This window comes from Carettochelys insculpta, chromosome 14 (genome assembly GCF_033958435.1).
Source record: "Carettochelys insculpta isolate YL-2023 chromosome 14, ASM3395843v1, whole genome shotgun sequence".
Taxonomy (NCBI): Eukaryota; Metazoa; Chordata; order Testudines; family Carettochelyidae; genus Carettochelys; species Carettochelys insculpta.
Genome location: NC_134150.1, coordinates 6546687 through 6573929, shown reverse-complemented (window position 1 = coordinate 6573929; position 27243 = coordinate 6546687). Strand labels below are relative to the sequence as shown.

General features: G+C 46.7%; 2 protein-coding genes across 2 annotated transcripts in view; one reads left to right on the top strand and one right to left on the bottom strand.

The window, feature by feature from the left end:
• Nucleotides 1-22636, top strand: part of DNAAF1 (dynein axonemal assembly factor 1) — a 55957-nt gene extending 33321 nt beyond the window's left edge. The window contains exons 10-14 of the mRNA XM_075008814.1: nt 1507-1782; nt 2895-3004; nt 17937-18005; nt 20279-20660; nt 21864-22636. Coding sequence (XP_074864915.1) covers nt 1507-1782; nt 2895-3004; nt 17937-18005; nt 20279-20660; nt 21864-21967 — 941 coding nt within the window. The 3' untranslated portion in view covers nt 21968-22636. The remainder of the gene's footprint in view (nt 1-1506; nt 1783-2894; nt 3005-17936; nt 18006-20278; nt 20661-21863) is intronic.
• Nucleotides 1-27243, bottom strand: part of HSDL1 (hydroxysteroid dehydrogenase like 1) — an 86582-nt gene that overhangs the window by 55427 nt on the left and 3912 nt on the right. The window lies entirely within an intron of this gene.

Below are 27243 nucleotides of genomic sequence, written 5' to 3'. Positions count from 1 at the left end.
ACAAACAAAAGTTGATCCAATAAAAGACACTACCTGACTCATCTTGTGTCTCTAATATGCTAAGACTGACACAGCTACAATAAATATTGTATACAACTGATACAGAAACTGATGTTTGTAGGAATAAAACGTGTATTCTCCCCATATGCTGATATTTAAAATAAATCAATATTCCCAAAGATTCAGGAGTACATTGATGCCATCTTTGGGATACACAAGAGAGTGATAGCCTCAGGTTTTGGTATGATATTAATTTCGATAAGATATACATTAAGGTAAAAGGAATAATTTTAAAAAATTCTGTCCCATGTTTCAGCTGTGATTTGCTACTGTATTAATTGACAGACAGGACTGGAGCCTCTAGCATATTAGCAGTTACAGTTAGGCAAGCTATGTGTTGCTGATTTTAACACCTCACTTCCCTTTTGCCATCTCTACACCATGGAGTCTTCTTTCACATTGCTTAACATAACCGGTGCCAGAATAATAACATTTTCCAGCTGAGAGTGAGTAACAGCAAATAGATGTCAAGATGGTCAAAATACCACCCACAAGCCAATTATAGCCCAGAGTGTTTGACTACAAAGTATACTTTCAGAGATCGTATCACTGATTAAAATTTTAGAGCTTAGAGCAGAAAGGGTCAACCACCAAGAGTGGGTGGGCTGCGTGTGTTATCTTTCTTCTCTTCACTGGGCTGCAGCCTGGGATTCCACTTGTGGCGATGTGGCTCCCCCACCCCCACCCACCCCTTGCACACTGGGAAACCAGAGCCCTGCACTTACGTGCTCCTCCTCCTCCTCCCTCCCAGCACTACTGGAGCACACAAGTCACCTTATTCACACTCCACTCCCTGCTCCTCTCCCTGCCTTTCAGAACTGCAATGCGGTGAACAACTGATTTGCAATCTCCTAGCTCTGGGAGGAAGGAACAGGGACAGAGTGTGAATCAGGTAATTTTTGGCTTCTCTGAAAGCGCTGAAAGGGAGGGGGAAGTATAGGGCTTTGGTGCCCCAGTGTGCAAGAGGTGCATGGGGGAGGAGGGTAGCCAGGGAGTCCATTGACCTCTGGTGGAGCCCCACTGGACCACATGAGGCCCACAAGCCACAGGTTGATCACCACAGGATTAGAGGCAGTTTTGCAACTCGAGAGTTATGGAATTTATGTAAGAAACTCCCTCTTTGGCTTTTATTCAGCAAATGCTAAAGTATGTCCCTAATGTCATGTACATAAGCAATCCTTTTAAAGTCAATGGCTTAAATTATTTAAAGTTAAGCATTTACTGCTTAAATGCTTTTACTGGCTTCATTCCTTTGGGCACTACAAATGAGCAAACCCATTTGGCCTGACACATCTATAGCCCCCTGAGGGATACTGATGCCTGACTGGCAGACCAAATAAAAGAGAGGTTTTTAGTATGTATTTGAGAGCTAAGGGAGAAAACCATATGTTACAGTCTGAATACTGTTAACCTGCAACAACTTGCTCTACCACTTTACTTTTATAGACTTTCCTGCTTCTTTGGGACATGTTACACCGGCAAGTTCCTGTGATGTGACTAACAACATTTCTGGGATTTCAAATGCTTCTGAAGAGGTAGAAACTCAACAGAAGATCAAGAAATTTGTAAATGAAAGCATGGAAGCCTGTGATGAAATTTTAGCTGAAGCATCAAGTAAAACAGATCTGGATAGCCTGCATACTAACATTACGAGTAACATTCAGAAGGACATGCAAGAAGCTAATTCTCACAAATGCCAAAATTTCATTACTGACGAAGAAGGTAATGTACACTGTAAAGAGCCAAACAGACATAAAAAGAGGAACAGAGATGGTGAGCCAAACTCTTTGCTGATATACAACTCCAGTGACTTGACTGAATTCTTTGGGGTTGCCTGGAATAGAAGAATGAGGAATTTGGCTTAGTAACTTTCCACAGTTTGTAACTGAGGAAAATGGAGTTTTGTGTAACACGTGATATTGAATACCAATACGTTTTTTTTTGTTTAAGTGTGATTCTTTGATGCCTTTATAAGTAAAACAATTACACTAAAGTCAATGTCTTTGTTTCAAATTGCAAAATTAACATATATAATTCAAAGGAGTTCATGGGTATAGTGTAAAGACAGAAAGGTGAGATATAGATAGACTGGAAAACTTTGGAAATACGGAATGAAAGAAAAGATCCATCATGTCGGATCTGATAACACTTCATAATCTAAAAGATTTCTCATGAACTTTTAACCTAATTCTGCAAGTTAGCCACACCCATTAGGCTATGTCCATACAAGAAGCATCTGTCGACAGAAGTGACTGTCAGAAGGGATTTCCTGATAAAACTTCTGTCAACAGAGTGCATCTACACATAAAAACAGATAGAAAGAGCAAGCTACTCTGTCGACAGAGAGCAGCCAGACTACCCAGCCCTCTCTCGACAAGACGGCTGACTGGTAGCTCTGCAAACAGGGCTGCCTGGTGAACTGGAATCCCTGTCTGTCAACAAAAGGGCCCCCAGAGTTCTACATGACTGTTTTCTCAAAATACTGTCAAGAGAGGTATTATATCTGAACAGGAAGAGGTATAATGCTGCTGGCAGACATAGCTGGTTTTGTCAACCAACTGTCAACAAAGCACATTTTGCCTGTAGACACTTTGTGTTTTTTCCCGACAAAACCCAATTTTGCCAGAAAAATCCTCTCAAGTAGACATAGTCTTAGATTTTCTAACACATGGAGTTTCTTAAATGCAGAAAAACCCAAAGTTCTGTAGTGTAGATATGACTAGAGATAAGACTAATGTACATCAGTGATAGCTTTGAATATCAGAAGGGAAACAGACCTAAATGAGGTATGTAACAGACAATTAACTAATTAAATATTTTTCCTTATTCTTTAGAGATACTAGTGGGGAATATGGCTACCAAAGGTGCTGTGCTTACTGAACTGGATGAATCTTCAGAAACAGAACAAATTAAACTGCAGGTGCCAGAGAAGCTTTTCATTGATGTACGTATTAGGGCTGAGTATGCAATCATTTGTATCGTATTTTGAGCAATCCACATTTTAAGTTACACTGATTGCCCAAAAAGTTATTCCTTTTATATCCTAGCAAAATAATTGTGCATGGCACAGGTTTGTAGGAACTTTCCACCACTTATAAATATTTGTGAAAAAATACAAAGGACAATGCAACTTCTCCTACCTGAGGACTACATGGCATTTGGAGAGGTTGCCTGAAGTTCTCTGCACCAAGAAATTTAAGTCTTCCACATGTTATCTGCTTTGTTGCACACAAGTAGGTCTAAAAACTCTTCAGACCTTTGAAATCTGCTTTCATTTTATTTAAAAAAATTGGTCATGGCTTTCATTTTTTTAAAAAAATGTCAGTTACAATATAATTACTTTCATTAGGAAAAATATACCCAATTAAAGTTAGCCAAAGCCCAAATCTAATGTACAAAGAAAAATACGAACTACACAGCAAAAAAATCATGAGGAATAAATAGCTATCCAGTCATTTTGTATACATATTATGAGATTCTAGAGCAACAATTAATCTTTCAAAATACTTATTTTCAAAAAAATTAGAAATAAACATAAGCAGCCTATATATTTAAAGATTACCACATCTAATATCTGTTATTTAGGACCTGCATATGTAGACAATTGTGCATTTGTTTAACTTTAAATACATGTGTAATCCCATTGAAAAAAGATCTCTCTGTGGCCATGGCTACACTAGTCCCTGCCTTTCAAAAGGGGGATGCTAATGAGCCAGTTCAGCAGATGCTAATAAGGCACTGCCATGAATATGCAGCACCTTATTAGCATAATGGCAGCCGCACGCGTTTCAAAAGTGCTGCTTTTGAGATGCATGCCGCCAGTATAGACAGGGGCCTTTCAAAAGAACTCCCCACATTTTAAAAACCCCTTCCTCCCAAAACAAAATGGCGGGGGCTAGTTTAGACACAGCCTGTGTGTAATACAATAGAAGACCTAAAGTAATCAAAAAAGACAAAAATATTTTAACTTTCACAGATGAAAATTCTGATACTGCTACAAAACCCAGAATTCCAGATTATTACTTCTCTAAGCACTCTCTGCATTCTCTTAAACAAAACACTACAACCAGATTCTGAATTTTAATAGCAATGTGTCTTTGTTATTTAATTTCTCTTTCCCTAGGGGCATAGGGAGGGCCAAAAAACACTTTTTGCCTTGTGGAGTGCTCACTATCTTGTACTCCCACTGGCTACCCTATACTTTGTCTTGCAGTGAATATTTGCCAGATTCAGCCCTTCAGCTGAAATTTGTAAGATACTAGTTTAGAATGCATATTTTGAAGCTACTCAAAAGCTAGCTTAAAAGCAGTTTCAGTATTGTGTGCACCCTCATTGGGAAAATCATCTGGGCTATGAGGGCCTTTTTTCATAGAGCTACCTGGCCCTATGTCAAGCCCTTTGTATCTGCCTTCATATTTGGTTAAAAAGTATTAAGTACTATTCTCATGGATTTGTTTGATTTATATTGACAAACATATGTGTGGAAGAACTCAGTGATGTATGGAAAATAAGTTCTATATCTTCCGCAAAAAAGAGAGAGAGAGAATGGGAGTATAACAACATTCTGTTGCATAAGTTTCCTTCTGACATTGACTTCCTAGCTATACAGAAAAAACAAACAAGACCCAGATAAAACACTAACATAAATGCCACTGCCCTACAGTACTCTATTCTGCAACTGTTTCCAGCTGTGCTTAACAGTGGAGTCACATTCTGGCAGCAACACCCAATACTCATGCTAATGCACTTCTCTCAAACGCACTCAACAGTGACATCAGTCAGAAGGACAGTAATGAGACCAAGGGAGAGAAGCCTTAGGAACAGCAAAGTACCTAGCACTCCAATCACAAGGTTTACAGTGGTAGTTAGAAGTGACTTAAGCAGGAAGGGTAGAAGGAACCTTTCATAAGGGGCTGTGCCAATGCCAGCCAGCCGATCCTTTTATCTTGCAGCAGTTTCACATAATTTTATCAACCAGTAACGAGTTGAAAGAACAATGAATATAGGAGCCTACATGCTCCAGTGCAATAGCCTTCATTTTTAAAAATTACCCAGTGCATACTTATTGCTTCAGTGCAGTCAACCTTAGGAGGTCAAAAATCACAAGTTGGACACTGGAAATCATGAGATTTAAAAAAAAACAAAACATAAAATCCAAGTTTTTGGTCTATCTTTTGATTTTTAATTTCCCCCTACTACTCTACCAATGTGATAATGTGAGGTACATTAAAAATGCCTCTCCTTGGAGGCGCAGGTGGAAACTCCACTAACCCTTTCCTCACACCTTTACTAGGACTACGTCTACACTAGAGCATAAAGTCAATTTTAAGGCACTTAGCTTGCTTTTATAATGTGACCTTCACTGCAAATACCATTAGATCAATTTTAAGGGGTGTTAAGGTTGACTTTCTTCAGGAGACCATGCTCAGCTCTGCAGTGAGAGCTGAGAGGGTAAGTAGGCAGCAGAGGTTAATGAAGAGGAAGACACCACCAGTCAGCAAATGCCTGAGTAAGCTGATTGTGCCAGCCAGGAGCTCTTCCTCACCCCGGAGCCAGTCCCCTCATTGGCACCTGATGCTCCGGAGTCCAGTGATGCTGGAGAGGGCTCTTTTGGTGAGTATATTTTTTAAACTGCTACAAGTGGATTGTGACTGGGTTGAGATATAGGTTTACTTCTGTTGAGCATATTTTTTAAACTGCTACGAGCGAGTTATGGGTTAGGTGTGGTGGATCTATGCCCCTCAGAACAGTTTGTTAATATTTCTGGGGATGGAGCGCTATCCCTTTCGGAGCTCTCCATAAAGCTGTCAGCCAGATACTCTTGTATTTTTCACACAAGGTTTTTGAGGAGGCCTAATTTATTCTGGCTTCCATGATAGCACACCTTGCCACTCCAGGCAACCACTATGTAACCTGGTATCATGGCACCACACAGCATCCTGGCAAATTTTCTAGCCCTGTGCTTACACAGTAAGAGCATATTTCTTCTTCACTCTGTTATTCTTAGGAGGCTGATGTCTCTTTTTGCAGCCTAGAAGAAGCATGGGAAGTTTCATTAAAGTTTGTCATTAAGATTAACATTATTGCATTGCTCCACAGCCATTTAAATTCCCAGGACTGCTCTGCCAGACCACATGGCTGGTGGGCTCTCTGTCTCCTGCCTCCATGTGACTGACGGGCTCCTGGCCCTTTTCTCTTTCAGCACATGGCTGGAGGGCTAACTGGCTCCCCCGCCGCCACATCCCCATGGCTGTGAAAGATTTATGAGGAGCCACTGAGAAAGTTTTTTTCTACACTTCACATTTTTCAGGGCTGATCCCCGCCATCCCCAGCCTGCCATGTGGCTGGCAAACTCAACCCCGACCATCACCACCATGTGGCAGCCAGGTTGTGTGGACCCTGCTCCCAGACACCGGCAAGTCCAGCATGGGCTTTCCCTGCTTTAAATGGCTTTTTCCCTGCACAGGATTTAGGAGGAACTTCTGAGAAAGTATTTTTCCACACTTTATATTTTACAGGGCTTTGTTTCAACCCCTACCTCCTTAACCACCAGGATCTTACCATGCCAACAATGAAATGGTCTGGAAAACTAATAGCTTCTGTTCTGCAGAGTTCTGTTCTGTCATTCTTAAGAAGCCAAAAGTGGCCTTGGAAAACAAAAGTTGCAGCGTGTTCATTGTATGGGTCAGTGTGTTAGTGTCACATTTAAAAACTATCTAAATTTTGACCTTAACTGTCTTCAACAGGCAGAGCCAGTTGGGGAGACCAGGTTGCTGTAATGCACCACAGGAGAAGATCAAAAGGATCTCATCCTGCAGCAGCTTCAACAGGGCAAAGAGGGAGCAAGCCCGTGCCGCTGGTGACAGAAAGGGGTACCAGCAGTGGCGGCAAAGCATGCTCCAGTGCAGAAACAAGGACTTGGCAGAGTTCCTGATGGCTGTCAAGGAGGAAACCAACATCCTGCAGTCTATACTGGAACTGCAGAACGCCACCCACCACAGAAGTCACAGTTATACAGCCTCCTCACCCTGTTGCCCTACTTCCCCTTGATGTTGTCCCCACTTTTCTGGAGCCCTGAATGTGGAGAAGGGAGGGCAAGGACAATCTCACAGTCCACCCTCAGAACTTTCCCACACTACAAAAGGCTCACATTCCGCCACATGTGACTCCAGGATTCCCTTCTTTTTCCTACCCCTTAACCCTCACCCCCCGCCCAAATAAAAAGAACATGTTTGTGAAAAACCACAGTGTCATTTATTGTTTCACAAGGGTTGGGTTGCAGGTGAAGGTGCTTTCATAAAGGTAAAGCACACATCATTGTGGAGGCTGGGGGTGGTATCACAACAGTTAAATGCAGACAATTCATGTCTGTCTGCTCATTCGTAAAGCTCTTTTCAAAGCCTCCCTGATTTTTGGTATTTCTGCATATGGATTGCTGATTGCCCTTATGTGCAGCTTAGCATAAGCACTGCCCAGGGGATCTGCCTCTCCACCCCAGACTGGCATAAAATTTTCCCCCTTTGATTTGCAAATTTTATGGAGAATACCGCACACTGCAACCACCGTGTGGACTTTGGTTAAGGAAAGGCTCAAAAGGCACCTGAATCTGGTTTTTAAATGGCCAAAGGCCATATCTAGACATTCATGGACACTCATCTTCAACTTTATAAATTCTAGTGGTTAAAAAATTAACTGCAATAAATTTGACTTTATTTGTAGTGTAGACGTAGCCTAGGGGAAGTGCCATCCATTCCCTTTTACAGTGTTGGCTCTCTCCCCTCTTAGTTTATTTCCTTTGACAAAAGAAGAGCAGGATGGTAAATCATTTGAGAACACTATTTTTCCGGTCGATGAGCTATGGATGTACATATTAGAGATTTTTACATTAACACCTGCTTTCTGAATTTAGCGGCACAGCATGCAGAGGCCAGGGGGACTGAGCCAAAAATGAGCATTGTATATTGTATGCAACAGCAGAAAAAATGCTCTGGCATTACTTGAGTAAATTCATGTTTACACAGTACTACAATAACAGAATAGGTGATATTTACAAATGAATATGAAATAACTAATCTATATTAGGTAATGGGCAACTAAGGAGTAACTAACACCTTAAGGGAGCAAACTGCAATGTAACCTCCCTCTATTAACTATCATATATATTATTTTTACAGTGTCCGTCAGTCTGTCTGTCCGGGCAAGTTTCTACCATGTTCCCCCCACCAACGCCATACCAACACCAGCCCCTTTCACTGGACAGTGTGGGGCCTGGCCAAGCCCCCAGTAGAGTCCCTTCTCCAGCCAGTGTGGGGCCAGCCCAGCCCACTCCCAAAAATCCCCCATGCACCATGCCAGTCCCTTCCTCACCCAGCATGGGGGCCAACTCAGCCCCCCAACAGAGTCTCCCCCGCACCATGCCAGCCCCAGCCCCTTTCCCATCCAGCACAGGGCCCAGCCCAGCCCCCCCAATGGAGCTGCTCTCACCATGCCAGCTCTAGCCCCTCCCGCAGCCAGTGAGGGAACCAGCACAGCTCCCACTGGTTGCCCCAGCCAGTGCAGGGGCTGGTACAGCACCCCAATGGAGCCTCCCCACCATACCAACACAGAGCCTGGCCCATACGCTTTGAATGTGTATTACAACAAATTTCTGACTAGAACGTACTTCCACTTGCAAGTGAAGCTGCAACTGGGCCTCTAGTTTTTAAAAAAATAGGGTTGAAAATATTGGTTGGACTGCAGAAATTATCCTATATCATGGCAGTGTTTGGGTGAAAAAATATATGTCAGTGAGTCATTTATGTAAGCAATAATTTCACAGTAAAACCAATATAGGATGGTTTAGCCTTTTGCAAGAAGCTCCATTTCCCTCAGTCCCACCTCCCTTCCATTCCCCATAGAACTTATCCAGAAGCCATGCTGCATTTCCCCATTGTAGGTGGAGTAAATGTCACAAAGGGGAAGTAGGAATCAGCAATAACATTTCTATCGAGAAACCTATTGGGTTTGCGTGGCACATATGCAGTGCAGATGCCCCCTGGACAACCCCAGATCAGCCTATACCCTCAGAGATCCCCCCACCTGACAGTAGACATGCAGATGCGTTTCTGTGGGTTGACATGCAGGAGTGAATATTGCTGCAGAGGTCAGAGCTGTCTTATCCCTTTGGGCCTTCATTTGCTCACCTCTGCACTGCATAGTAGTAGAGAGGATTTGGCGCTCTCAGGCTGTGTCTACCTTATGGGATAAAATTGAATTTAAATCACTTAGCTCAATGTTACCATGTGACTGTCTTCACTGTAAAGCCCATTAGCTTGAGTTTGAGTGCAGTACTCTTGAGATTACAAAATTGCAGTTACCTGACGAGTATAGCATCAAGCTCGAATTCAGAAGTTCAATTAAAGGCAAGTGCGGAAGTGCCACATCGCTAACGTGAATTTATTAGCCTCCAGAGGTGTCCCGTATGTAACCAAAAATTCCCCTCACTGCTCCACTTTGGCCACTGCTGTCCAGTGACAGGAAGAGTGTGAATTTCCAAGCGGGAGCAGCAAGCCTTTAGCTGTGAGCTCATGCTAGTATGACAGGCTGAGAAATGGCTTTTCTTCTACGAGTGTCCCCGTGGGTGCTCCACAATAGGTGTCAGGCTCGCCCAGCTCCGCAGATCGGAATTCTTCCAGCAGTTTCTCCTGGATCGCACATGCGCCGGCGCGCGCCGCTCCCTTGCGCGTCCCCGGCCACGTGCGCGATCCAGTCCCCCCCAGTTCCTTCTCAACCGCCATCGGCTGCAGATGGAATCCGCTCAGGCTACGGCCAGAGTCAGATTAGCTAGAGTTTTACATGTAAATTGTTGTTTTTTTCTTTCTAAAAAAAAAAAAAAAAAAGAGAGAGAAAGCAAGAGAGTAAAAAAAAAAATTAAAAATATATAATAAAAAGAGAGAGAGGAGCAGAGAAGACGCGTGGACGTGAAGGCCAGTAGGCCTCCCGCCGCTGCAGGCTGGTGTCCACGATGGGTAAACAGGCACGAATTAAGTGCTAAGTGCCCTATTAACAACAAAAAGACTCACCACGATGTCCTCTTCAGGCTTTAAAAAGTGTGAGTCCTGCCGCGAAGCTATGCCGGCCTCCAATGGGCATAGCGAATTTATTCGGTGCCTGGGGGAATGACACGTTACCCAGAAGTGTTCCCACTGTGCTAAGCTCACAGCCAGGGCCAGGAAAGACAGAGAAATGAGGCTGAAAATGCTCCTGTTCGATAAGGCTCTCCAGCCCGACTTGCCGGAGAGGCCTCAACCAGAAGGGCCCTCTGGGCTCCACAAAAGGAAGGCAGCTTCCCTCACCCCGTCGGTGCAGAAACGGAGGAAGCTCTCCCCAGCCTGATCCCTGCCAGCGGTCTCAGCGAGCGGGACGGGCGGAGCACACAGCCCCCAGCCACATACTCAAACAAGCGGCAGCGCAGCAGTGCACGTGGCAGAGGCTGAGCCTCCGATTACCAAACAGCTGGCACGCACGGCACCGAGAGTGGCGGCCAGGCAAGCGCCGGAACTGGCGGCACCGCCACAGGCGGCACCGACCCCTGCAGCACCAGCGGTGCAGGGCCAACAGGCACGGAGCCTGCAGGCACCAGAGGACGTTATCCACGCGGCACCGCAGCTGAGCGGGCCGAGCGCGGCGCCGACAGTGGGGCCGAGATCCCCGGCACGGGAGGGGGCGGTGCCAGCCCCACAGGGGAGGGGAAAGGCAAGAGCAAAATCCCAGCACCGCAGCCCTTCTCCGGACAGGGCTGCAATGCTGCTATCAACAAGCCCTCCCCTTATGCTGCACACGCCACCCAGAAGATCTGGGTCTCCACCGGCCTATCCAGAGCCTCCTTCTCCATTCCTCCAACCTACGTCACCATGGCTTGGGCCACCTTCGCCCTTTCTGGGATTGGATCCCTTGGAGTACTATCACAAACCAGCTTCACCATTATCTGTATCGTCGCGGAGATCTCACTCTCCCAGATATCGGGGGTACGCACCCCGAGAGTAGTCCAGGTCTCCATCCCCGGACCCGTGCCCGTGCTGCCATGGTCGTTCTTATCATGCTGGACACAGACACCCCAGGCCTACACCTAGAGGCAGGTCCCCCCCTGCCATCCAATACCCCCGTGGACACTCCCGGCTGGGGACGGAAACACAGCTATCTCAAGAAGAGTTAATTGTAGAACCCCAAGACTTTCCTTCACAATCCTCCAGCGAGCGGATGTACCATCGGCCACAGGAACCTGAGAGTTCGAGGGAGGTTTACCCTAGTGGTTCCTCCTCATCCTCCCCTGACGAGGCCACGGCCCCCGGGGACGTTGCTCCCCCGGACGACCTCAAACAGTTTCAGGAGCTGTTTAAAAGGGTGGCTTTCACGCAAGGCATCCAAACGGCAGAAGTGCAGGAGAAACATCACAAACTCCTGAAAAATTTGAGACCCCCAGCTTCATCCAAAATCACTATCCCGCTCACCAAAGCCATTATGGAGTCAGCCACTACCATATGGCAGACCCCGGCCTCCGCTCCGCCTATGAACAAGAGAGCGGATAAGAAGTACTTCGTCCCAGCGAAGGGCATGGAGTTCCTTTTTAGTCACCCACAACCAAACTCATTGGTGGTAGAATCGTCTCAGCAGAGATCAAAGACTTCTCAGTACAAATCGGGGGGTTCAGACAAAGATGCCAAGAAGCTAGAGCTGTTTGGCAGGAAGGTATATTCCTCCTCCACCCTGCTATTGAGAATGGCAAACTATGCAGCACATCTAGTGAACCATAATTTTGATAATTACTCCAGGCTTACTTCTCTCATGGATTCGCTTCCGGAAGATAAGAAGCCGGTGCTAAAGGCAATTGTGCAAGAGGGCTACGCAGCTTCGAGGATGGGAGTCCAGATCGCCCTGGACGTGGCGGACACGGCGGCACGCTCAACGGCTACAGCAGTGGTCATGCGTAGAGAATCCTGGCTCCAGACATCGGGTATCCCGAGGGATCTGCAGGTGAAGATTGTGGATCTTCCCTTTGACACGCAGAAGTTGTTTGCAGACTCAACCGACTCGGTCCTCCACTCCAGTAAGGACTCCAGAGCTACACTTAGAACTCTGGGTATTTATACCCCTCCATATAGGAAGAAAAAGTATTACCCTCAGCAAAGACGATACCCGTACCAACCACAGTGTGCTCAGTACCAACAGAGCTACGACCAAGGGCGACATCAACAGCAGCAACAGTACAGAACTCCCAGGCGACGTTCTCAACAAAGCCGTGCATCCTCGGGGCAGGCCCAAAGGCAACAAGTTTGACGGGCATGTCAAGGGCTGCACTATCACTACCATCGCGCAATGCCATTCCCAGCTCATGTTCCATCATCGCCTCCGACCGTTTCACTCCCAATGGCAAAAGATCACCGCAGACAAATAGGTACTGGAGATCATAGCCACGGGTTACGCGATCCCCTTCCAGTCGCTCCCACCGCCGAAACCTCCTCCCAGGCCCCACCTCAGGGACGCTTCCCACGAGGCGAGACTCAAACAGGAGGTGGACCATCTTATGTTCATAGGGGCGGTGGAACGAGTGCCGGAGCAATTCCAGGGGAAAGGCTTTTATTCACGCTACTTCCTCACAGAGAAGAAAACAGGAGGCTGGAGGCCCATCTTAGATCTTCGGGGCCTCAACCAGTACTTGTGCAAACAACATTTTCGGATGATCACAGTCGCCTCCATACTCACGGCACTGGACGATGGAGATTGGTTTGCAGCCCTCGACTTACAAGATGCTTACTTTCATATAACGATCCACCCGGCACACAGGCGCTTCCTCCGTTTTATGGTCGGCAAGGAGCATTTCCAGTACAAGGTTCTCCCGTTCGGCCAATCCTCGGCCCCCAGAGTCTTTACCAAAACCCTGGCAGTGGTATCAGCCTACCTGCACAGACAGGGGGTATTTATATTCCCATACCTGGACAACTGCCTATTGAAAGGGGCCTCGAAGGCAGAGGTCCTACGCATGATATGCGTAACAGCAGACACATTTTCTTCGCTGGGCCTAGTCATCAACCTCGCGAAGTCGAAGACCGACCCCACACAAGACATAGAGTTTATAGGGGCACGTATAAACTCTATTACAGCAAGGGTGTATCTACCCGACGCCCGCTTTCGCGCCATCAGTTCACTGGTGCAAGTCATTACATACAGCCCCATGGTGCCGGTCTTAACGTGCTTGCAGCTGCTGGGCCACATGGCGGCGGCGACGTTTGCAGTGCAAAATGCCAGATTGCACATGCGCAGCCTACAACATTGGCTGGCGAGCATCTACAAACTGGCATCCTACACTGTCTGCAGGGTGGTATCGCCCACGACAGAGGTGCGCAGATCCCTGCAGTGGTGGGGAAACCCCAAGAACCTGCTAACAGGGGTACCCTTTCACCAACCACAAATCTCTATTTTTCTTACTACCGACGCTTCCCACATAGGATGGGGAGCACACATCGGCAACAAGGTGACGCAAGGACTATGGTCCCCTGCGGAACAGTCAATGCACATAAATATACTGGAGCTCAGAGCAGTGTTCAACGCCTGCAAACATTTTCGAGACCACATACAGGGCAAAGTAGTTGGGATCAATACAGACAATACCTCCACTATGTTTTATATAAATCGACAAGGGGGAGCCCAATCCCGTGCCCTATGTGCGGAAGCAGTCCGGCTGTGGAACTGGTGCATCGCCAACAATATAACGTTGAAAGCCTTGTATTTGCCAGGCGCTCACAACGTGAAAGCAGACCAGCTGAGCAGGCGCTTCGCACTCATGCACAAATGGCAGATCCGCTCTGATCTGCTACGACCGATCTTTCACACATGGGGATTTCCCCAGATCGACCTGTTTGCCACTCAGCACAACAAGAAGTGCCCCCAGTACTGCTCCAGGGCAGGATTGGGGCGGGGGTCCCTGGGGGACGCATTCATGATTTCATGGAAGAGCCCCCTACTTTACGCGTTTCCCCCACACAGTGCTCATCCACAAGGTCTTGCAGAAAGCCAGAAGGGAGAGAGCTAGCATGATTCTAGTAGTCCCAATGTGGGATCGACAGCAATGGTTCCCCTTGCTTCTGCGCATGTCAGACCGCCCACCGCTCCCCCTTCCGGTGGCGCTGGACCTACTCACGCAGGCCCAGGGGTCCATAGTGCACCCACACCCTCAAGGTCTGCGCCTACAACCATGGCTAATCCATGGCTCAGCTCCCTAGAAAGCACATGTACGGAGGGAGTACAACAAGTCCTGGAAAGTTGCCGAAGGACCTCCGCCAGGAAGACCTACAAGCAGAAATGGACTCGATTCACTGCCTGGTGTTCCACCAAGCAGTTAGCTCCCCTTGACGTTCCTATACCTGTAATACTAGAATACTTATTGGACCTCAAGAGGGGCGGGCTTTCCCTATCCTCGCTAAAAGTCCACCTCGCTGCTATATCTGCTTTTCGGCATGCAGAGGAGGGGCCCACGGTATTTGCCCATCCTATTGTTACCAGGTTCCTGAAGGGGCTGGTAAACCTGTACCCCCCTCGGAAACCGCTTCCACCATCGTGGAACTTGGACCTGGTGCTCAGCACGCTAACGGGCCCACCGTTTGAACCCTTAGCCACAGTTCCCCTACGTCTCCTTACGATAAAAACAACCTTCCTCCTTCCAATTACGTCAGCTCGCAGGGTGAGTGAGCTTGCAGCAGTTATGGCAACGCCACCCTGCACAGTATTCTCAAAGGAGGCGGTAACTTTACGGCTGCACCCAGCCTTTGTTCCAAAAGTTTCCTCAGAGTTCCACCTTAACGAACCAATCGTTTTACCCTCGTTTTACCCGAAGCCTCACAGCTCCAGCAAGGAGGCACGCCTACATCTCCTGGATGTGAGGAGGGCATTGGCCTTCTACATAGACAGAACTAAGTCCTTCCGGAAAACGGACAGACTTCTAGTCTCTCTTGCTCCCAGGTCAAAAGGAGAGGGTCTCTCTTCACAGAGAATCTCAAAGCACATTGTGTCCTGTATAAAAATGTGCTACGAACTTCAAAAGACTCCTTTGCTGGCCCCGCCTAGGGCTCACTCCACCGTCAACAGCCTTCTTCAAGGGCATCGCGTTAAAGGACATCTGTAGAGCGGCGACCTAGTCATCCTATAACACCTTCGCCAAACATTATGCACTACATCGGGTATACCAAGAGGACACCCGTCTGTCGACAGCAGTACTTTCGGGGGCAAGCTGCACATAAACCGATTACCCACCTCCTTACTTGGGTTACTGCTGGGTAGTCACCTATTGTGGAGCACCCACGGGGACACTCGTAGAAGAAAGAGAAGTTACTCACCGTAGTAACGGTGGTTCTTCGAGATGTGTCCCCGTGGGTGCTCCACCACCCGCCCATCCTCCCCACTTCGGATCTCTGTTTAGTGTTTTTCAGGAGCATCCAAGGCAGTTGGTCAAGGAACTGGCGGGGACCGGATCACGCACGTGGCCGGGGACGTGCAAGGGAGCGGCGCGCGCTGGCACATGCGCGATCCAGGAGAAACTGCTGGAAGAATTCCGATCTGCGGCGCCGAGCGAGCCCGACACCTATTGTGGAGCACCCACGGGGACACATCTTGAAGAACCACCGTTACTACGGTGAGTAACTTCTCTTTTTGTTTCTATGCTGGTAGTGGTGCGTGTGCATCTACCCATTCAAATAGCTCCTGCAGGGAGTTCATGGCTCTGTCTGTACACTTGTTATTTTCTTCTGAGCTGCCTGGTGCCGGCCCCTGGCCCGCCATACCACATGTCAACAAGGCTGTTGCGGGGGTCGTGTTTGCACAACATGCTGAGAAACTTCTTCTCAGCTGTTTACATTTGTGTGTGAACCCCTTTCCCCTGCCCCACAGGCACTGCATAGTCTGGGTCTTTTCCACGCTCAGCCACATCATGTGGCAGCCCCCAACCCAACTCAATAAAAGGCTGTGCCTGCCGTTTGGTGCTGACCATGCTGCCAGTTGCGCATTTAGGGCTACAAGGGCAGGAAAGATATTCTGGGCTTTGCTGCTGCCGTGGGGAAGATTTCCCCAGTGGTTAAAGTACTGGGGACCTTGCTGCTGCCGTGGGGAAGGACCACCCCAGCTGGCCCCCCCAACTACTGACACCCCTCTTCGCCCATGCCAGGCCTCACTGCCACCAGGGAAAAGTGTCCCCTGGTGGCTAAGGGGCTTGCTGCCCCTGGGGAAGGACCACTTCAACTGGTTCTATGCTGAACCACACTCCCCCGCCCAGCCCCTATCTGGGCTTGCTGCTGCCAGGGAAACATCTCCCCCAGCGGCTAAGGGGCTTGCTGCCGCTGGGGAAAGAACACCTCAACTGGTCCTCCACTGACCCCCCCCCACTCCCCCCAGCCCATACTGGGGCTTGCTGCCACCAGGGAAAAGTCTCCCCCAGCAGCTAAAGGGCTTGCTGCTGCCACCAGGAAAGGAACAGCTCAACTGGTTCTCCACTGACACCACCCCCACTTGGCCCATACCTGGGTATGCTGCCACCAGGGAAAAGTCTCCCCTAGCGGCTAAGGGGCTTGCAGCCACCAGGGAGGGAACACTTCAATTGGCCTCCCCACTACACTCCACCACTTTGCCCATAGCAGGGCTTGCTGATGACAGGGGGAAAACCAAAATTATTTTTTTCCTGCACTTTTCTATCCTCTTTCTTCTAACTTCAACCAACAGCCTGGGACCCCACATTAAGACTCTCCCCAACCCCAATATAGTGTATGGGGAGCCCAAAAATTCTTTCTTCCTACATTCTTCTCAATTTAAAACACATTCTGGGCCCCAGCATTATTTTCAGGGCAGGATCACATTTCTGCAATGATGGGAGGTGGAATACTCAGTGGATGGCCAGTTGAGAACACAGTCATTGCACGGCAGCCATATAGCACACTGGAAAGCCAAATACCCTTTCCAGTAGCAACATAATGAACAAGGGAACCAAAAAGTCTTCCTACATTCTTCTCAATTAAAAAAAAAACTTTCCTGGTCCCTGTGCTATTTTCAGGGATCACATGCATGCAATCATCAGTGGATGGCCAGTTGGGAATACAGTTGTTGCACCTGTGCTGGCAATGTAATGTGTGGGGAAACCAAAAATTCTTTCTTCTAACTTTGAGGGTCTCTGCATTATTTCCAGGGATCAACATATTTTCAGGGATCAGGAGGGCAATGATGAATATGCAATGGGGGAAGATGATGTAAAGCCCAGCAAGCATACTCAGAATGCTATGAGGATGAAGGAACTGTGGCATAGCTTCCCACAATGCACTACTGCAACAGTTGATGTTAGCCAATTTGTGTGTGGCAGCAATGACTCGACTTTGTGGGGAGCACGGTGGAAGTGAGGATGGTCAAAATCAAACTTATCAATTACAGTATTAGAAAATCTATATAAATAAATTTGACTTTATCTTGCAGTGTAGACACAGCCTAAGACTATTGTTATTCTGACTAGGCTGCCATTTTGGAGTGGGAGGTCAACATAATACTGAAAAATTTTACTTAGAGCAGGCGTGTCCAACCTGCGGCCCGCGGGCCGCATGCAGCCCTGGACAGCTAGTAATGTGGCCCCACAAGATCGTAAACTTTTAACATTATTATGTGATTTATATACATTAACTATATTACATATTTTGTACACGGCCCAAGACTATCTTCACTGAATGCGGCCCAGGCAAGCCAAAAGGTTGGACACCTGTGACTTAGAGTTTCAATTTTAGAAGCTTTAGAACTCAGGTTTCAAATGAGGTTTTGTTTTTAGAAGGTTAGAAACTGGCTGTACCATTGATATGCTATTTTGTGATCTTCAGGAACTTCCTGATTTAGAAGATGTAGATGTTAGTGAATTCTCACCAGAAGGGGAATACTCAATCAGAAAGGTGAGTTTCTTCCTAATTATTCTTCTAGGCCACATCTACATGAGACGCCTCTGTCAACAGAAATCACTGTCAAAAGGGATCTCCTGGCAAAACTTCTGTCAACAAATTGCATCTACACACAAAAGCAGATTGAAAGAGCAATCTGCTCTGTCAACAGAGAGCAGCCAGACGGCCCTGCCCTCTCTCCACAGAACGGCTGACAGGGAACTCTTCAAACAGGGCTGCCTGGTGAACCAGAAGCCCTCTCTGTCAACAGGTGCATCTACACAGGCACTCCGTTGACAAAACACTGTTGACAGAGGTGCTACACCTATGGAGAGGTATAACTCTGCTGGCTGATAAGCTGAGTTTTGTCGGCAAACTCCCAACATAAAATCAAATAGGGAGAAAAACTAGCAAGATCAGCCCAGTACTGTAACTAGTCCCATGCGTCATTTGCCATGCCAGCATTATCCCCTCCTTTTTACAGAGACCTTTGGAATTAGGTCCACTCCCCAGTTTTGCCTCCTGCAAAGAATAGTAGCTCATACAAAGGATGCCCAGTTTGTATTCAGCCTAAAAACCTTTCATCCGTTTAAATAAAAATGGTGGTTGTCAGCCCAAACTTATCCCCATTCCTGTACATTGGATTCGAATAAGCAAATGGCTCCCTCCCCTGCAGTGTATTGACCCCATGGCACCTGTCATATGACATAGAAAGAAACTGAGGAGCTGCCCACATTCTAGGACACCTGCCTCCCACACTACACTGTGATTTACTCACAAGTGCTGGTGGGGAAGATCTCTACCAGAGCCATCCCCCAGGCTTGGGGCAATTGTCTAACCTCTCTCACTTGTCCCTGGGTTATGGACAGCCAACCAGCATTCTGACTCCACCTGGGCTAAAGGCAAGTGCAAGACGCTGCTGCCATTCAGGTACTCAAGCCCAAAAAGAAGATCCACTTCATCAGTGCTTCATGACATCATCCTGGGTTACCCCAGTACCCCAGTTCTAACTAAAAGTTCCCAACAGAGATCCCATGCTGCTGCTGCCACCACACTGGTAGCCCCAACTGTACCCTGGTCTTCTTCCACATCCTCTCCACCCCCCCTACCATCATGTGACTGCTGAGCTTTAATGCAACTGTCCAGACTTACAACAGGCTGATTCACTGGGGAGCTGTGACCCACGAGTGGGCTGATCAGGACCAATGGAGACCTGGAGAAGAGTCTGCCCCAAACAAGACAGCCAGAAACACGCCATGGAAACCTCTCCTCTAAGGTTGAAAAAGAGCACAGAGCCCAAAGAGCCCCACTCCATAAATGAAGCAGGCAGAAATAACCTCAACTGCTTTGTCATTTACACAGCTTTGATTTGTTTGGTTTGTTTTAATTAAAAAACTCTGAAAGGTATAATATCAGTACTTCAGTTTGGTAGCTGACGCCAGGATATATAAGGAATTTATATTGTTGAAAATAAGCTTCTCTTAAAACTTAATGGCCGTGTCTACACTGGCCCAAATCTTCAAAATGGCCATGCAAATGGCCATTTGGAAGATTACTAATGAGGCACTGAAATGTGTATTCAGCACCTCATTAGCATGCCGCCGGCTGCAGCTCTCCTAAATTGCTGCTTTTTGCTGCCGCGCGACTTTTCCAGATGGGGGTCCTTTTTGAAAGGACCCCGCCAAGTTCAAAATCCCCTTATCCCTGTCTGCTTATAAGAGTAAGGGGATTTTGAAGTTGGCAGGGTCCTTTTGAAAAGGATCCCTTCTGGACAAGCCGTGTGGGAGCGAAAAGCAGCAATTTCGAAGAGCCATGGCCGGCAGCATGCTAATGAGGCGCTGAATATGCATTTCAGTGCCTCATTAGTAATCTTCATAATGGCTATTTGCACAGCCATTTCGAAGATTTGGGCTAGTGTAGACATGGCCAATAGTAGTTTCTAGATGCTACTCACAAAAATAATCAGAAAGTTTTACAGGCTGCAGAGCTTCCAAAAGTGAAAACTGCTTAATCAAGTTTGCCTTCACTTTATTATTATTACTGTATTATCATTAGTTTATGCTATGCCAGGCAAAAATTTTACCCTTGTCCACCAGGAAACCCTGATATTTCTGCTTTCCTTAATCTCTGTATGAAGTGCATGTTCTATGTGTGGTAGGGAAGCAGAGTATCAAAACAGAACTGTCACGGAAATCTGAAAGCAGAAATTTGACTTTGAATTGTAATTGTCCATCCCTTAGTTTTCTGTAGTAAGAGATTATTTTCCATTATCTTGTCTACCTTTATAGCAAGCATGCCATCCAAAGATTGAAATCATATCTGAAGTGAGTGATGACAAGGATTCTATATTAGAGGAAAACAAAACCTCATTTGGGAATGCAACAACAGAAGAGATCCCAACAGCCATCTTTTCAAATATATGTGAGGTACTTGAGGATAGTCAAAGGGAGACCACTAGACCCTTTATAGAAAACTTAGTGGAACCTTGGATTCTGGAGAGAGATCTGGGGACCAAAGTTAAACAAGCCAAATCTTTGAAACCATTGATACAAGAGATTATTGCTGAACCAACAGATAATATACAGATATCAGCAGCCTACAGTAAAGTGGATGATCCAACCCCAGAGGAAGTGGACAACCAAGAAGGTCACATTATACACTCCAGCCCTGGTAAGATTGTTCTAACAGAATTTAAAAGAAGGAAAAAAAAGCAGATAAACAAGAGTAAAATCGGAGATGACTGTTGTGCTTTGAAGGAAGGTGATTCATCCATTATCACTGACCTCAGATGGTTAGGTCTGGGAGGAAGAAGGGACTGAGGAAACCCTCTAGTGCTCTCTTCTCACCTAGTTTATACTGTACTGAGATGGTAATCACCCAGTTTATATGGTACTGAGATACTAATATGATGAATGCAGGCAAAGGCTTTAAGGGCTGCACCCAGAGCCCTAGGCTAAGTGTGACCCTGCAAAACAGATCTCCCAGCCACTAAAAGTCCAGCAATGCAGCACTGGGTTCAGGCAGGCTGCCTGCATACTGGGGTTCCATGCTGCTCCCAGAAGCAGCTGGCTGCTGTCGTGTCTTTGTGGCCCCTGACAAAGGGAGGGAGATGCAGCCCAGCATGCTGTCACTGAAGCTCCATGTGGCTGCCCTCACCAGCAGGTGTTGACCCTACAGCCCCCAGTGGCTGGGAATCACAGCCAGTGGGAACTGTGGGGGCGATGTCTTCAGGCGAGGGCAGCTCACAGAGCCACCATCCCCACCACCCACCGAGGGGCTGCAGCCAGCGACATGCTGGCAGCTTCTGGGAGCAGCCTGGCAGGCAGGTAGCCCACACAGCAGGCAGGTAGCCCACTTTAGCCCCACTGCGCCACCAAATGTGAGCTGCCTGAGCAAATGTCCCACGCTCACCCCAAAGCTATCCCAGCCGTGAGCTCCGTCCCACACCCTAACTCCTATCCAGACCCTGCACACTCACGTTCTGCCCTGATCCCGCCCCCACACCGCAAACCCCTCATCCTCAGAACCCTCACCCTCTCCTGCATGCCAACTCTCTGCCCCAGCATGGAGCCCCCTCCTGCCTGCAAAACCACTCTTGTTTGGCCCCAACCCAGAGCCTAGGGCAATCCCCAAGCCTCCCAACTTCCACACGTGATCACAGGATAGGGGCTTTTATACAGGTCCCCCACAAACCCTAACAGTTCTGGGCCCATAGGAGATTTAATCCAGCCCTGCTAATAGGTTGAGATGTAGAGGATTATTCTGTGATTATTTCTGTGCAAACATTCCTAGTTGGTTTTAAAAATTGCATTTTATTTCTTTTTCCAGTACAGAAGTTGATTAACAATTACACTTGTTTTCATACTTTAACAGAGAATAGCACTGAGGCCAAAAAGCTGGAGCACCTGGCAGAGAATGGGGGATTCACTCATAAATCACAAGAACAGAATGAAGACATTGAATATGGATTAGATTAAGCAATGAATAAAAATGAACCAAATGTGGACTATACCATCTGGCCCACTACTTGTGATTTCTCCCAAAATACCCAGAATAGTTATGGATCCCTCAGTAAAACACCAAAAATTACACTTATTGTGATGTCATTCATAAAATGACTGCCTTTGAGGACTATGGGGTTTATCATGAAGCCATCCACTCATGGCCAACGTAACAGTATTGCTCTCAGAAACAAAGCATTAAAGTGCAGTGTTTCTGTGCGTGATGCCAGACAAAACCATGTCCCATTGCTATTCAGAAGAGAGGCGCTGTCAACTAATCCACAAGTACCATATGATTTTTATGTGATTTTCAAAAGTGCTAAGAGCCTACAGCTCTCATTGCAGTTAATGTCTTGTGAGCACTCAGCACCTTTGGAAATACAGGTAAGTTAAGGTTTAAAGGGTCAATTGAGATTTCTTTCCAGAAATTATTTCTCACGTCTTTCTCAAAATAGGAGAGTTAAGTGTTTATAATTAGTAGTTCATTTATTTCTTTAATTTTAATCTGATGTGTTATATTTATTTTTATTTGGTCTAAAAAAATCCTGTTAGTAAGGCGATGCATTGCTAAGTTGTTCATTTTCCATGTGTGTATCTTCCAGAAAATACTTTACTAAATATACTCACTGAAAATAAAGTTGGTTCACTTCTCAATATGGTATGTTAAGACTGTAAGGTCAGATATTCATAATTATATACGGAAAGTGTGCGGAAATACTGTGTTCATGCATGCAAATTTTAGGTCTATATTTTTGCACACAGAATTAGGACCATTTGTCATAGGGCCACTTATCAAAGAATTGTGATGATGATGAATTCTCTCCCCTTCCCCACTATCACACTTTTTATACATGGAACAAATCTCAGCCCAGAGAGTTGAGACTTTTCAGTCCATTTAAAATATTAAAACAAGATTGAAATATTTACCTGGTAGGGACATCTGAGATGAAGAGAACACACAGTTTTATTGTTGTTAGGCTTTCCCTAACCTGAAAAAAAAATTGGGACTATATCCAGAGATCTTTTAGAGAAATAAGTCAGTCAGCAACAACAGGCCTGAAGTTTCTGCCACTATGGTGGGAGCCAGAAGAAAGCTGTACCAAGTGGAACTATTTCTTCTCTTCTACGCTTCTCTTTTACTCTGTAGTGGCAGCCTTGTACCAAAATTAAGTGTGGCTTCCCTGCGATTCTGAGCTCTGGTCCCTCCTCATCACAGTCCTGCTGAACAAGGGGACAAGGTTGTAGGAATTTATGCAAGAGGTTCATTCTAGAACTTTGCTTCCTTTGTACCACTGTGGAGGGGAAATGTGGGAGAAAGTCCAATGGTAAGACAATTTCATGGCTCCACTAATCTCATAGCCTCCAAAATCTATGTGGTAAGATTACTTCTTTCCTCCCACACCTGCTCTGAGTACCTCATCACACACAGATTTGAACTGATTCATAAGGTACTGCACTTGCAAACCCCATTCTAGTGCAATGCAGGATGTGAAGCATTACACCCAACTCATTAGGAGCATATTATTGCATGGGAACAGCTAAGTTCTCCTTCAGGATGTGTCACCGTGGGTGCTCCACATAAGGTATATGGGTGCCCAGCACTTACAATCAGAGATTTTTTCAGCAGCAGTATCCCACCGGCAGTGCATGAAGCTTGTGCTTGTAGCGGCCATTAACTGTTGCATACTGCCCACCATCCCTCTTTACTACCTTCTTTATCACCCTTAGCTTAGGTTAGAGCCTCAACAACTCCAAGTTTATCTCCCTTCAACATCTCTTTTTCCTGCCTTGAGCTCTTCTTGTCTTACCCCCATTCATTTTCATTCCTAACCAAAAAAAAACCTACATTTTTTTAAATTTATTTTCCTTAGCGCCTGTTGGTGCCAATAGTCACCAGCCATGCCTGGCTCCCCAGACTTTAATCAATGCTCTACATGTCGGCTTTCCATTCCCATGATGGTCATTCACAATGCGTCCATTGCTTGGGTGAGGAACTTGTGACCCAAAAAAGTGCGCACTGCAAAAAACTTCATTCATGAGCTTTGAAAGCCAGGGCTCTCCAATTGAAACTGATGCTCATGGAGAAGTCCCTTAGACCAGGATAAGACCCTACCGAGACAAATGTCAACAGCAGCCACCTTCAATCAAGGACCATCAAGACAATGCTGGTGACAAAACATAGGCTTTCAGCCTTGGCCCATGGAGAACAGCCCAAGAAAACCTGTTCTCCAGTGAAAAAGACTGCCTTAGATACGCTGGCAAAGTCCACTCTGGACCTTAAGGCACCGGGCCCCTCAGGCACTCAGAATGCCCGAGGGGAAAAGGCTACAGACAAGCCTATTTCTATCCCCAGCGTGTGGCCAAAGCAGCATATTGCCACTTTTGTGCCTCTGGCACCAAAGAAAATTGGCACTGACTGTTGACAAGCCACCACAAGCCAAATCAGCACTGGCACCAAATACTTTAACACTTTTAAGTATTGACTGCAGCGAGACCTTCAGTACCATCAGTTTCCAGGCACATGGTACTGACTCCATCACAGACTCCAGTACTGGCATTCACAGTACCGCTACCACTAACCACCCAATAGCCGTGTCTACACGTGCACGCTACTTCGAAGTAGCGGCACTAAGTTCGAAATAGCGCCCGTCACGGCTACACGCACCGGGCGCTATTTCGAAGTTAACTTCGACGTTAGGCGGCGAGACGTCGAAGTCGCTAACCTCATGAGGGGATAGGAACAGCGCCCTACTTGGACGTTCAAAGTGGAAGTAGGGACCGTGTAGTCATTGCGCGTCCCGCAACTTCGAAATAGCGGGGTCCGCCATGGCGACCATCAGCTGAGGGGTTGAGAGACACTCTCTCTCAAGCCCCTGCGGGGCTCTATGGTCACCGTGGGCAGCAGCCCTTAGCCCAGGGCTTCTGGCTGCTGCTGCGGCAGCTGGGGATCCATGCTGCAGGCACAGGGTCTGCAACCAGTTGTCAGCTCTGTGTGTCTTGTGTTGTTTAGTGCAACTGTGTGTGAGAGGGGCCCTTTAAGGGAGCGGCTTTCTGTTGAGTCCGCCCTGTGACCCTGTCTGCAGCTGTGCCTGGCACCCTTATTTCGGTGTGTGCTACTTTGGCATGTAGACGTTCCCTCGCAGCGCCTATTTCGTTGTGGTGCCGCGCAACGTCAAAGTTGAACATCGACGTTGCCAGTCCTGGAGGACGTGTAGATGTTACTCATCGAAATAAGCTATTTCGATGTAGGCTTCACGTGTAGACGTAGCCAATGAGACTTAATGTTGACTTCGGTACTCGGCACACTGCTCTTTGATACTGACATGACGCTGTTATGCAAGGTATGTACAACGATCACCATGCCAGCTAGCTCAGTACCATTGTTCTTACCTGCAGAGGACGAAGACCTCAAACCAGCATTATACACATCTTGACACTCTTCCCCCAGGCAGCCTTCTCTGCCTCCACCAGTACTGAGGCAATAGTGACCACCATATCCCTGGATGCTCCAGTACTGATGCCACCCATATGGCCATGCTGGAACTCCTGGAAACAGTACCAACCATGAGTGCAGTCTGCTGCAAAGCCCACCACACCACACCACACTGGATCACCCTCTTAATCTCCTTCCTCCCGAGCAGAACCAGAGGAACTAGAGTAACCAGAGCAGGACAGCATCTTACCCACTAATATCGTCTCCTTCTCAGCAAATAATAATGATGCCCCAGCCACCAATGGCAGGTGACAATTTCAAGAACTTTTTTAAATGGTGGCTGATTCTTTGGGAATACGTCTAGCTGAGCTACCTGAGCCTCAACATAACCTAACCAACATTCTCCATGCCTCCCCATGCAGCAAAGTATCCCTCCCAACAAATGAGGCCATTGTGGATTTCGTCAGAGAACTATGGTAAACCCCTACCTCAATACAGCCCACTGCTAAAAGGGCCAACAGAAAACATTATGTACCACCAAAGAGGCAAAATTTTTATTCACTCATCCCACCCCTAATTCCCTGGTGGTAGTTGCTGTGCATCACAGGGGCAAATGTACCAAGTACATCAGGCATGAGCACTTCAAAATGATAACACTGGCGACCGTTATTACACAAAGGAGACTGGCTGTTGTCCCTCAGCTTATAGGATGCCTACTTCCACATCTCTCTACACCCAGCGCATTTCAAGTGTCTCAGATTTACCCTTGAACAGAAACTCTACCAATATCATGCCCTTCCTTTTGGACTCACAACAGTACTCTGGGTTTTCATGAAGATATTTGCAGTCGCAGCTGCAGTTATGCAAACGGGGCACCAAAATATTCCCCTACTTCAACAATTACCTTATATAGCATCTTCACCAAAAGAAGCAACTATGTCTACTCAAGCCACAGTCAGGTTCTAATCAACAGAGGCTTTCAAATAAACTTTCAAAAATCCCAGCTATTACCTTCTCAACAGCTGGAGTTCACAGGGGCACATCTAGACATGATCCAGGCCAATGCAAAGCTGCCACTGCCTCAGTTCGTAGCATTAAAACAGATCATCATCACAATTATGCAAAGCCCCCAAGTCACAGCAAGATAATGCCTTCAGCTTCTGGGGCACATGTCTGCCACAACATTTGTGGTCTCAACATGCGAGACTAAAATGACACCTGCAAGAATGGCTATGGGCCATGTGCAAACCACACAGGCACTCCATAAACAAAAAATTAGGCATGCCCTGTAGAGTATAATCTACCCTGAAATGGTGGCTCATACCAACAAATGTATGCACTGAAATCCCGTTCAAAAAGCCCAACACAACAATCAAAACCAGTGCATCCTTACAAGGCCTGGGAGACCATATGGCACAGTATTCAGTACAGGGACGCTAGACAGCACAAGAATTGTGTCTTCACATAAACATCCTACAACTAAGAGCACAGTGCAGAGCTTGCAAAAATTTCCAACCATTAAATTCATCACAAAACCATCAAAATATTCACAGACATTGTGGCACATAAGTATTATATCAACTGACAAGGCTGGGCACAATCACACCACGATTATACAGAGACTGTATGTCTCAAACTGGTGCATAAATAACCACAAAGACATCTCAACCATATATCTTCCAGAGAAGCAGAACACCACAGAGTAGCTATTTTTGGTTTCCTCATTCTTTGTTCTCATTAATAGTCTAAGATTATGAATGTTTCCTTTTTAACTCCCTTAGGAGTTTAAAAAAAACCCAGCAAAATTGACAGAGAACTC